Genomic DNA, 12494 nt, shown 5'->3' on the forward strand with positions numbered 1-12494 from the left:
ATTTCAGATGTTTGTGTACTAAATATTTTTAAGCGTATAAATATCTATTTATATGTTTATAATTATCTGGTAACTTTAGATTTCTGCACGGTAAGTTTAGTTGGTGCACACGGGCTAGCCGCATGACAGCAGGCAGCGTGTGTCCTTCTGAGGGATCAACAGAGAATTTTGAGTGGATGTACAGCTAATATATGTTATATTAATTCATATTTATGTCAATATTATTGTAAGACTTATAATATATATAACACAGACCGGGGTAAGTTGTCGCCTACGCTTAATCTTAGTAATTTTATATGTATTGCTGTTTTGAGTATTTCTTCAAACAGACCATTCCAAACTGTTAAAATATTGTTTAAAGATAGTTGTATTTGTTTGTGTATTATGTGTAACTATTATGTATATATAAATACACACATACATGCATGTGTGTATTTATATACAAAATAATTACACACATTGCACACACATAAACAAACTTTTATTTTGTATGCGACAGCCCAACTTTATAGATATTAACCTGTTCTTGCCTATATAACCCTAACTTCATAGCATATCTGATTTCTGATTTTTTCACAGGCAGCCCTGACTTGTGATGTGATGCACATAAACAGCTGTGTTTAAAAAGCACGTCTATGATGATACTTCAGAGGTTTTGCACACGGGCTGTGCGATGGAGATGCACCTCTGCCCCGCTTCAGACTATTTTTCGAAAACATGCGAGGAGTTTGAGATTTCAGGAGCTTGGCTCTATTCCCTCCACACACGTCTTAACTCGACCCATCAGCACCAGCTGGAGACTACAGAAAGACGGAGCAGACAATGTTCCTGCTGAAAAGCTCGACCTGGATATCTGGAAATCCATGATGAAATCTCAGGCACTGCGCGAGGAAAAAAACGATGAGGAGAATTTAACACCGCACGCAGAAGCAGAGCCGTCCGTGATGGAAGCCGGTCGAGAGCTGGTGGAGATGTGGCATCACGCAGGAAAGTTGGTACCGAAGAACATTACAGATGAGCAGCTAGAACATCTCTCTGGACTGACCACGAAGTCTGGTAAAAAGAAGTACCTCAAGTTTTTGGCAATCAAGGAAGGACACAAGATTTCCAAGAAGGAGAAGCAGGAAAAGAAGAAACTGGAGAAGAAAGTGGAGGCGGATGATGAGTCGGAGAAAGATGATGGAGATGCTGAAGAACATTCCTTGAAGAACACGTTCCTGTTGAGGTTCTGGAGCCGCTCTATGGATGCGCTCTTAAACTGGAGGGCGGCGCAGGCCATGCGCTTCGGTCAACCTCTGGTGTATGACATGAGCTACGAGCAGCACATGACACAGAGAGAGATAGAAAACACGGTTTCACAGCTACTGGAGACAGAAGGATGGAACCGTAGATCCGTCGACCCCTTTCACCTTCATTTCTGTAACCTACGGCCTGATGGAGTCTACCACAGAGAAATCCTGAAACGCTACGGGACAGAGACTTGGGAACGTCTGCTCATCACAGCCACACCTCACCAACACACAGAGATGTTTCCTCACGAGAGCCTCGTCTACCTCACGGCCGATTCTCCCAATGTCCTGCGTCGCTTTGACCACGGTAAAGTCTATATTGTGGGCGCGATGGTCGACCGCTCCATACATACAGGTGTTTCGTTGGCCAACGCGAAACGACTCAAATTGGCCACGGCTAGACTTCCTCTCGATGAATATCTGGATTGGGGCTCGGGTGCGAAGAACCTGACTTTAGATCAGATGATCCGCATTCTGACCACCGTTAAAGAAACGGGGAGTTGGAAGAAAGCTTTCGAGTTTGTTCCTAAAAGAAAACACGGTGGCTTTTATCCGCACAGGGAGAATAAAAGCATACAGTCGGTCAGATCCAGGACACTGATGAATGGGGATGAAAACAACTGGGAGAGAGAAAGAGACAGAATATTTTTGAGTAAACGGAGAAGCCCAACAAGAGATTATATCGGTAAAGAATCTGTCCATGTCTCCCGCGACAGCACTAAAGTTCAGACAAGACTGAGAAATACAACAGACAGACAGAAAACACCCAGAGACCAGAGAAACTGGTGGAACGACAATGAATAATAATAATACTGTGTTTTTACATCATTCACACTTAATGCTGTTCTTATTGTGTTCAATAGAAATAAATCATGTGTTCAGATGAGTAATTCACAGTATGTCCAGATCATATTACATACAAATTTTTAGCAGTCTGACATGACTGCTTGACTAATGAATATCTTCTGGTGTAGACATAACATTTAAAATCTTAAAGGGGTCATATTATGAGATTTTTTTTAAGATGTAAAATAAGTATTTGGTGTTCCCAGAGTGCAAAATCCGAACAACCCAAGTTTCCACATGCTTGCAAAGAATGGCTTGGCAAAACAAGGTTACTGGGTTGTTCTTTTTAATGTTTTCTAGATTGACAGGATTACTGGGGACACAATTATAGCACTTAAACATGAATATTTTCATGATATGACCCCTTTAAATCTGCATACATTAAACCCAGTACAGTAAGTTCTGCCATGACGTATAATATGCAGATGCATTTTTTCACTAATCAAATTTAAGATAAAGTTGCTTAAGTGTCATGAAATGGACTTAAAAATAGGCTTAAAATTTTCATTTTTCAGAATAATGATTCTTTAATACAGTACATAAGATTTATAAAACATTCAAAACTGATTCAGTCTTGTGTAATGACAGAAATCTGGAGCTGGCAATCGCATTAGGAAACCCAGCAGAGCTTTTACTTCTCATATTTAATGTTTGAGAAATAATATGAAAACATTATTCCAGCTTCTATGCATGAGTATATTCATGGCGAGAAACATTTCAAGCCAATCCAAATACAAGGACAGAACAAGATTCACTTCAAAAAATGTATTTTGTTCATTTGTGAAATATTAAAAGCATTTTAACAACACTGCAGATAAACCGTAACTTCAGTGCAAATACAGACACACAGATTTCATTTACCTGCATCATATATCTGTTCACTATATGAGAATCATTAGCTAACAACACTCCATTATAAATACATCCCATCATGTTCAGATATCCTGATGTCAGACAAAACTAAACTTAAACTAAACACATCTTCTGAATCTCAACATACACTTTAATCTCTCTAACACTGCACCATCAACAGGTACAACACCTCAATTACTCAAATCAATATTTGGGTCTCAAAACCTCACAGCAGATTATATTTCTATAATAAGATCAGTGTGCTTGTGTTTCATCAGAGAAAGACTCGCGTGTGTGTTTGCAAAATTACTGCATTAGTTTTCTGCTCACTTGACCTATGACATTTACACGCTGACATGAAGTCACAATCTCAGACAGATCTCTGCAGGTCAAAGCTTCACATGTCAATCTGTTGGGAAGTTTTCTGTGTTATCTCTGTTGAGAAGCTCTTTGTTTCACTAAGAGCTCAGATAAAACTTAAAAACTGTCAAAAAAAACATCCTCTCATTCGGAGTACCTAGATTGTCTCAGTGTAAACTGTAAATCCATCTCTTATATGCTTCAAGAAACCTCAGATGAAGAGCTCAAGAGATGTCAGACCAGGTCAGTCACACTGTGTGAGTTTTATTTTCTACTATTTTTAATAATGATAAGAAAATAACAGACTGTAGATAAACCGAGCACAGAGCGAAACGTCTAGAGGACAATGAGTTCTCCACTACAGCGCTCGCAGCAGTTAAACGTGATGTTCTCGTAGCGCGTGTACGGGTGGAAGCGTCCGATGCTTTTCTTGTTGGGGAGGAAAGGTGAATGTACAGGATCAGATGTGGAAGCATCAGCACCTTTCTCTGAGCAGGTTGTGAGATCCAGACTGCGGAGAACCTGAAGAGATGAAAAATGAGCAGAAGATTTAGAGACTCTGGTGCAGTCAAAACAACCTAGACCTGAATGTGCTGAAGACAGTGGAGATGATGGAGTGGACTTCAAGAGGAACCTAATGGCTGATTTTGGATGTCCATGCTTAAATCTTTAAATACCAAAATTACTCATGTGTATGTAGTTCTGAAGTTCCTTTGAGGAACTAAATAAACATCTTTTGTGTGTGGTATAGGGTATATACGTCATGGCAGACACACCCATGTTCTGCATTTGCTCTTATAATAAACAGAATCATTAACAATCCATTTTTAATTTCAGTGATCAACTAGAATGGCTTAATTTAGAATCACATAACATAATAATATAAAGAATAATAATGTCAAGTATGTAGTAGTTGATGGTACACAGTACCTTCTCTGCCATTTTCTCTGCTGGTGTGGTGCAGATCTCTGAGCTCTGGCTCTTCTTCATTCTGCTGTCACCCACATTACCCAGCAGATGTGCATTGATGGCATCTGCGAGCTTGTGATTGGCTGCAGCGAGCTCGCCGGTGCTGAGAGGCTGTGCGCTGGGGTAATACGTCTGCTGTCGACCCCACTGCAGTGACACCAACAGCTGCTCCAGTGATCTAAAGAGACACACACCAACACATTGACCCAGAACTGAAATCTCTCAAGTTCATTACACTGATAAAGATTCAGTGCTCCTGTACAACTCAGTGGTAAAGCGTTGCATCAGCAGCACAAAAGGCACACACACGCTGATACCTAAGTCACTTTGGATGAAAGTGTCTCCAAAAATTACCTGTGTGTGTGGGTCATGTCTCTAGAGAACTCCTCTCTTTCTCTCAATAGATCCTGAATGGCACATTGAGCCTCTCGAGTCTGACGATGTAGAGCCGCTCTGGCATTGGTCAGTTCTTCGGCCATCACTCTAGAGACACATACAAACCCATGAGATCATTAAACTGATTTTAATTCAGTAAAAACATGTTGCATTAACCCTCAATGCCAGTTTACAGGTCTTTGGTTCAATACTGGACTGTCTGGACTCTCACCGGCTGGCGAGGAACTTGCTCCTCCAGACGTCACATTGGATGCTCATGCGCTCCAGCTGCTCGGCCGTGTGTGCCAGGTTACGTCCCAGAACCTCGTTCTCCAAGATGAGCTGGTTCTTCTCTCGTGCCAGACGCTCAAAGTGATACTGAAGATCATCACCAACAGACGCCACCAGCAGCTTCTTCAGCTCACGGTTCACCTGCCGACAGACAATGTCAACATACATTTAACTTGAACCCATATTTTACGGTACAAATGGATAACCCGTGGGCTTAGAATTGATTCATATTCCCAAATAAATGGATGGAGATTCACAAAAAAAACACAAATTTATTTGCAAATTGACAAATAAATAAAAGACTCTTTACCACGTGTAAGGTCTGTCCCACTTTAAATAACATATATAATTATGAAACATAATGTGGACTGAAGGAAGTGTGGACGCACCTCTGTCTGCACTCGGAGCTGGTTTGATAGACCTTCTTTATCCTGTAACAGCCGACGTTCCGAGTTCTGGAGTTTCTCCATGGCGCTCCTGTAATCCAGAGGTTCTGGAGAAGGTGGTCGCTCATCTCCGTGCAGTGGTGATCCTTTATCTTCACCTTTACCATCAGTGTGAGATCCCACACGACTGCTCCGGCTGATGGCGGCTCTGGGAACCACAATCCTCACGGCCTCCACCTCTGTACAAGATTCCCTGCTCACCTTCCCCAGGTGTAAGACTCCAGGTGACTGCGGTGACGCCGAATGGATTCGTGGACTGTGCTTGGGTGTGATGATCTTTAAAAGCGGGGTCTCTGTGGGGCTCTCAGGGGCCACCGTCGGTTTATCCGTCTCCATACCATCGCCGGGACCCCGGACTGCCACGACAGCTGAATCAGAGATGAGAGATTTTTGGTTATAGTGTGTTTGATTGGCTGAGAATGAAGATGAATTTGCATAGCCGTGGTGATATTTAGACTGCTGTGTATCTCAGGTATGTAAACATCAGATGGTTAGAAAGATAAACTCACCTTTCATTACTCCAACAGACATGACTGAAGTTTCTTATAGAGACAATGTGTGAGTCTTTAAATATTCACAGTCTGGATGAGACCTTAGGTTCCTATAAGAGAAATAATCTTTAAAATACATGAATTTTAACAAAATTAAGATTTTATATCAACTACGTTTACTGAGAGATTATTTTCAATGTAAGATCACTCAGAAACTTTAAATGCTGTCTAGAAAGTACAAATGTAATAAATAAAAAAGACAAATGTGTGTATCATGATGTGTTTTGTACTCCAAACAAAAATAAATGAGTTTATTAGGATTTAAAAGAAGCATTAAAGCATAAGATTCAATAAATATGTTTAGTAAGTGTTTGCTCACAGTGTTGATAAACAGAGTTTGTGATCTTTGTCCTGAGTTTCTCCTTATCGCTGTTTCTTTATCTGTTATGATGATGATAATAATCAACAACACTGTTGTGTCAGAGCTAAATTAACTACAAAACCTAACTAAACAATACAATCATACATATATTCATTCATTATCAATGTATTAATGTACTTACCAAGTGTTAAATGCTGATATTTGCTCATGAACCTCGCCACGTCCCCGACAGCGTTCCACCCTCTGTGTCCATGTTGAAGCGGAAACAGCTGAAGTGACTGAGCGGAAGCGGAACTCATGATGAAGGAACTCATACGTCAGCGCGTGTTTGCGACGGACTGATTATGTGTGCGGACGCGCGTCAACACTTTTAAGAGTAAGATTATTATTATAAAAACAATTATAACCATGCTCTTTCTCTTAAATTGCTTGAAATTTATTCATTATAAAAACTAATGTGCAGATATTTTGTTGTTTTCTTTTATGATTTAATTGCTACAACATTATTGGAATAGCCTTGATTGTTTATTTGTCATTGTTCATCTGTATGTGGTTAATAAGCTATATGAAAATATTGATCACCAGTATTTCTTTTTGAATTTGAGTTAAGTGCTGATCTCAGATCTGTAAACAGGTGTAATGGGAGTTCATGGACTGTGGAAGCTCTTGGAGAGCACTGGAAAACCCATTAACCCTGAAACCCTGGAGGGGAAGATTTTAGCTGTCGGTATCCTGTACACCATCTACCGCTGTGTTATACCCCATCTCATTCTAAATACTGTTATACAGCATATACTGTGAGCAAAAAATCTATTATGACCCTTTTAAAGGGGTACCCTGAGGTACCATGCATGGTTCTTAAATATGGTGTGAAGTCATAACAGAGTCAGTATTTTGTGTATCTTTCATATATTTGTATGAATTGTGTTGTTTTGGGTGTATGCATTTGCATCTGGCCTGTTTGGATCTATAACTAACCCATCACAGATATCAGTATCTGGTTGAATCAGGCAGTCAAAGGTGTCCGGGATCGAGATGGAAATAGTGTTCAGAACGCTCATCTCCTCACTCTCTTCCATCGTCTCTGTAAGCTGCTGTTCTTCCGGATCAAACCCATCTTTGTGTACGATGGAGACGCGCCGCTGCTCAAGAAACAGACACTGGTGAGTTCTGGATGCTTGAAATAGATACAGAGACCCATGATGGTTGATATCTGCATTTAAAACTTGGCTCCTGTGGGTTCTTCAGGCGCTGAGGAGACAGAGGAGAGAGGAAATGACACGTGAGTCCAAACAGACCAATGAGAAACTTCTCAGGACGTTTCTGAAGAGACAGGCCATCAAAGCTGCTTTAGGAGATCCAAGGTACCAACTAAATCAGACATGTGAAATAGTTTTTATGGTCAACGTTAACCCTGGAGAACCCTATAACGCTTTTCTTAGCAGCAATTAACATTGGCCAAATTTGACCAGTTGGTTCTCCAGGGTTAAAAGCATGTATACTACTATGGTTATGGTAATATTTTGGTCAAATCTGTCTTGTAACTGCAGTCAGGAGTCGATTCCAAGCTTGTCGTCAGTGAGACGAGATGAGACAGATGACATGTATGTCCTACCTGCACTTCCTGCTGATGAAGAGAAAGACAGGAGCAGTTCAGAATGACACATACACATAATAATAATTATGATTTTTTTGTCTGTATCATGTCAGAATGTTTAAATGTTCTTTCCGGTGTCTTCCTGTCTTTCCCAAACTGTCTCTGTAGTTCAGAAGAGGACATTGAAAGAGAAGAAGATGAGTCCGTGCAGACCAACAGCAGATTTCAGGTGAGCTGAACCAATCACAACAGAGCACACAAAATGAGTACTAAACAAATTTTAATTGTTTGTGTGTTTAACAGGACATCTATGAAAACCCAGATGCCGTCGACATCAATTCAGAAGAGTTTTCACTCATGCCCCCAGAGATCAAACATGAAGTCCTGAAGGAAATGAAGGAGTTTAACAAGAGACGACGCACGCTGTACCACAAACCTCCAGAGGTCCGGCTGCTCAAACACATTCAACACAACTGTAGTGTATGTTTGCTGATGTTATTTGTTGACAATCTTTCTTTCCTTTGGTGTACAGCGCTCGAGTGACTTCTCTCAATATCAGCTGGCTGGTCTTCTTCAGAGGAACAATCTCAACCAGCGACTGGAGAACGTCCAACAGGAAATGAGTCATCGGAGCTCTGGTGGGGTGGAACAGCAGTACGGCGAGGGGAAACATCAGAACGTGGAGGTCCGACGTGTCGTATCAGAGGACTCTTCTCATTATATCCTCATTAAAGGTCATAATAAAGACACGTTAATGTCATTTCACAATTTATATTCACCTGAAAATAGGTTTTTGAAGTCAGAGCTAAGACAGCATTTTGCAGATTAAAAATTTGCATGGATCGATAAGAGATGTGCTGATCATAGATCTGTATAAAGGCTAGATGTCTCGCCTGCACTGCTGGCCAATTGAGTGGAATGTTCGCATTTGGCGGCCATCTTGCCACAGGGCGCTCCCTTACTGTGGTCACATTATAATTAATTAATAAAAGTGAATTGTATTGGATGAGAACAGAATGATATTGTGCTGTTGTTCTTCAGGGTCTCAGAAGGCCGCTAGCGCCGTGGACAGCCGATCGACTCCTGCGCTGTGGTCTGGCTCTCCGTGGGAGAGGAAAGAGAGACCGAAAGGCAAACCTGAGCCACTGTGGAGACCCATCATTGATGATGACAACAAGCCTTCCTCTTCTTCCACAATACCAGAACAGGTGTGTACTGAAGGACAGCAGCAGTCAGAAGGAGCTCCACCGTCTCCACGTACCCTACAGGCCATTCAGAGCGCCATGATGGACTCCACCTCCTCCTCTGATGATGATGATGGTGGTGGGGATGAAGCAGTCGTTACGAGAGCTCAAGATGGATGCAGAACGACAGGCTCTGAGCGCAGCGCCAGAAGTATGTCACCTCGAACTTTACACGCCATCCAAAGCGCCATGATGGACGACTCAGAACTCAACAGAAAGCACATCATCGTGAGCAGCTCGGAGGACGAGGACAAACACACAGCTCCTGATGATGCAGAGCTCACTGGAGATGGAGGTGTTTCACCCAGGACTTTGCTGGCCATACAGGATGCTTTAGGAGATGGGGGAAATTTCAATAGAGCTGAAACTGTGGACCAGATGGACGTGAAGAGCAGCTCTGAAGAAGATACAATGGATGAAGTTGATCTCAGTAAAGATGTCTCTGTGGTTTCCTCACAGACGGCATCGAGCACATCTCACATTCTCCTCTCACAATCTCAGCCTAAAAGTCCTGAAGATGCTCTAAAGCCAGGAGATGTTTCAGAGGATGAAGAAAAACAGAGCGCCACCTCTGATCAGAGATCAGTGAATGTTGATGGAGATCAGAGAGATGAGGACAGCAGAAGGATTGTTGTGAAGACAGAAGATGAAAATGAAAGCAGCAGCTCAGAAGGTACAAATCACAAAAGATGAGTATTATTTAGAAGTTTGCTGAATGAGTCTTCACGTGTGTTTGTCTGATCTTTGGCAGAGAGTTTTATTGATGTGTCCGATGCAGAGAGGCTGTCTGATACAGAGGAACCTAACACTAAAGCAGAAGAGGAATCAACCAATCAGATGGCATCAGATGATGTGGATGTGAAGGAGACGGAGGAAGAAGATCACAGTGCTGGAAGCAGCAGTCAGATGAAAGCATCAGAAACTGAACTAACACCTGCTGCTGGAGAATGGGATCAGATTGATGTGGTAAAGTCATGGAGTTCCTCTACATGAGCTGCTGATGGTAATGTTGTTCACGTGTTGTGTTGAGATGAACGCTTGATGTCCTGCAGGAGGAGCTCGAGCAGTTAGAGAGAAATCTACAGGAGGAACAGATCAACCTGAAACAACAACAACAGCAACAAGAGAGAACCAGCACAACAGTGACAGGACAAATGTGTCAGGAGAGTCAGGTCTGTGTGTGTCTGTGTATCCGTCTCTGTGTGTGTCTGATACTCTTTTTTTAAAGTTATTTTCTATCCTCTGATTGGTTCTCAGGAGCTGTTGCGTTTGTTCGGTGTGCCCTTTATAATTGCACCGATGGAGGCTGAAGCCCAATGTGCTGCGCTAGATCGTCTGGACCAAACACACGGCACCATCACGGACGACAGTGACATCTGGCTCTTCGGTGGACGTCAAGTCTTCAAGAATTTCTTTAACCAGAACAAATATGTGGAGCATTACCAGTCCACAGACATGCAGAGTCAACTGGGTGAGAATCTTTCAATTAAAGTCATTAATAAGTTGAATTTGTTAAAACAAGTTGTTTTCTTATGTAGGCCTGGATCGGACCAAGCTGATCAATCTGGCCTATCTGCTGGGCAGCGACTACACCGAAGGTATTTCAGGTGTGGGTTACGTCACAGGAATGGAGATACTCAATGAGTTTCCTGGTACTGGACTACAGCCGCTCCATGAATTCAGGTCAGTAACAAACTCGCATGGTTTCTGATAAAACGCTCTCTGGAGATCCTTCATTCGCTGATCTTCTGTGTTTGTTGTAGTAAGTGGTGGTCTGAAGCTCAGGAGAAGAAGAAGCTCACTGCTAATCCCAAAGACACAAAGGTCAAGAAGAAGCTCAGAGATCTTAATCTTCATCCTGGTTTTCCAAACCCTGCCGTGGCTCAGGCGTACCTCCAGCCCACAGTGGACCAATCAGAGGCTTCGTTCAGCTGGGGCCGCCCACAACTGGAGCTCCTTAAAGAATATCCTTATGTAATGTGTAGGGGAAAGATGTGTTTTCATCATATGTGTCTGCATGTTTTTCTTAACTTGTCTTTAAGTTCTGTCAGAACCGCTTTGGTTGGAACAGCAGAAAAACTGAAGAGATTTTACAGCCGATGTTTAAACAGTTTAACACTCAACAGGTGAAATACATTCAGTACACTCAGTTTTATTCAACATTGAGATGTTTTTAATGACATAATCTTGTGTGTCTGCAGACGCAGCTGCGCATCGATTCGTTCTTCCGCCTGGAGCAGCAGGAGAGACAGTGCATACGTAGTCAGCGTCTGCGCAGAGCCGTCACCTGCCTCAAAAGAAAAGAAAGAGAGGATGAAGATGATGATGATATTGATGATGAAGATGATACTACCTCTCCATCTAAAGCAGATCAGGAGGTCAGGTTAGCTGGAGGATTTATAGGATCAAATGCAGATGTGCAAGAGGAGGAGATGATGCTGAGCAGAAACACTGCTGGAGTTACTCACAACAGGAAGCAGGTGTCAAGAGGGGCGGAGTCAAGCAGCTCCAGCTCAGAGGAGGAGGCGGAGCAGGGGCGGAGTGTTGCTATGGTAACTGCACGCTCCGTGTTCGAGGGGAAGACGAGAGGAAGAGGAAGACGCACTGCAGGGAGAGGAAGGGGTAGAAACAAGTTATGACAGCGTGTATTTAAACAAGAGATGGACGAGAAGCAATGCATTGAAATGTTTGCAGCTTAATCATGAAGAAGTGTGTCTTGTGTTTTTTTAATTTTTAATAAATTATTAAATGTGTATTTCACAAGTTTGCATTAACATGTAATCAAATATGATGATAAAGCACGTTTGGTGTGCTGTCCGAGGGTAGGGCTCAGAATATTAACCCAAACCCAAAGTCCTCCACCTTTCTTTACTGGGACAGATATAGCAGCTGAGAGGGAGGTGATGGGGAGGAGGAGGGATGCTCATGGGACAGAGATGAGGGACTGTTATATATAGAGACCTCTCTGCAATTACAGGACCATGCTCTTCCCAAATAAACTTCATTAAAATATGTATTGTGTAGTATAATGAAGGTTTTATTATTTATACTCATATTTACAGTTTATCCAAATCTACATTTTGCTTTTTTTAATTTTTAATTTACAAGAGAACGATGAGGATCATAAATGAAGAAAGACAAAATATGCCAAGGACAAATTTCACCTAAAATCTGGAACTAAAGCAGAAGTATTACACACATCCTTCACTCTAAAAATGTCTGGGTTATTTTTGACCCATAATGGTTAAATATTGGACCAAACACACCGCTGGGTTCAAATTGACCCAAGACTGGGTAACTGCTGGGTTATACCCCATGGATGCATAACAACAACCCAACATTGGGTTATTTC

At 42.0% G+C, this 12494-nt stretch overlaps 3 protein-coding genes across 6 annotated transcripts; 2 read left to right on the forward strand and 1 right to left on the reverse strand.

Moving 5' to 3' along the window:
- Positions 1-83: 83 nt before the first annotated feature.
- Positions 84-2194, forward strand: trmt10c (tRNA methyltransferase 10C, mitochondrial RNase P subunit). 2 transcript variants are annotated; one of them, XM_055206281.2, is made up of 2 exons: positions 84-178; positions 580-2194. In XM_055206281.2, the coding sequence occupies exon 2, from the start codon at positions 636-638 to the stop codon at positions 2091-2093; it is 1458 nt and encodes a 485-aa protein (XP_055062256.2). In that variant the 5' UTR covers positions 84-178; positions 580-635; the 3' UTR covers positions 2094-2194. The 2 variants fall into 2 exon arrangements, with proteins under 2 accessions (XP_055062256.2, XP_055062255.2); XM_055206280.2 differs by having other exon boundaries at positions 87-259.
- A 691-nt stretch (positions 2195-2885) lies between these two features.
- blzf1 (basic leucine zipper nuclear factor 1) lies at positions 2886-6611 on the reverse strand. 2 transcript variants are annotated; one of them, XM_055206282.2, is made up of 7 exons: positions 6483-6611; positions 5938-6029; positions 5372-5796; positions 4924-5123; positions 4671-4799; positions 4278-4494; positions 2886-3869 (listed from the first exon to the last, which is right to left on the reverse strand). In XM_055206282.2, exons 2-7 carry the CDS (start codon positions 5957-5959, stop codon positions 3684-3686), a joined length of 1179 nt encoding a protein of 392 aa, XP_055062257.2. In that variant the 5' UTR covers positions 5960-6029; positions 6483-6611; the 3' UTR covers positions 2886-3683. The 2 variants fall into 2 exon arrangements, with proteins under 2 accessions (XP_055062257.2, XP_073722411.1); XM_073866310.1 differs by lacking the exon at positions 6483-6611 and adding an exon at positions 6299-6348.
- Positions 6546-11895, forward strand: ercc5 (excision repair cross-complementation group 5). 2 transcript variants are annotated; one of them, XM_073866305.1, is made up of 16 exons: positions 6546-6677; positions 6936-7028; positions 7289-7464; positions 7550-7665; positions 7852-7951; positions 8065-8127; positions 8202-8342; positions 8431-8632; positions 8940-9815; positions 9894-10108; positions 10195-10314; positions 10400-10613; positions 10681-10825; positions 10906-11116; positions 11194-11268; positions 11344-11895. In XM_073866305.1, exons 2-16 carry the CDS (start codon positions 6941-6943, stop codon positions 11779-11781), a joined length of 3180 nt encoding a protein of 1059 aa, XP_073722406.1. In that variant the 5' UTR covers positions 6546-6677; positions 6936-6940; the 3' UTR covers positions 11782-11895. The 2 variants fall into 2 exon arrangements, with proteins under 2 accessions (XP_073722406.1, XP_073722405.1); XM_073866304.1 differs by having other exon boundaries at positions 6625-6677; positions 6924-7028; positions 10906-11268; positions 11344-11677.
- The last annotated feature ends 599 nt before the right edge of the window (positions 11896-12494 follow it).

This window comes from Misgurnus anguillicaudatus, chromosome 3 (genome assembly GCF_027580225.2).
Source record: "Misgurnus anguillicaudatus chromosome 3, ASM2758022v2, whole genome shotgun sequence".
NCBI classification, from domain to species: domain Eukaryota; kingdom Metazoa; phylum Chordata; class Actinopteri; order Cypriniformes; family Cobitidae; genus Misgurnus; species Misgurnus anguillicaudatus.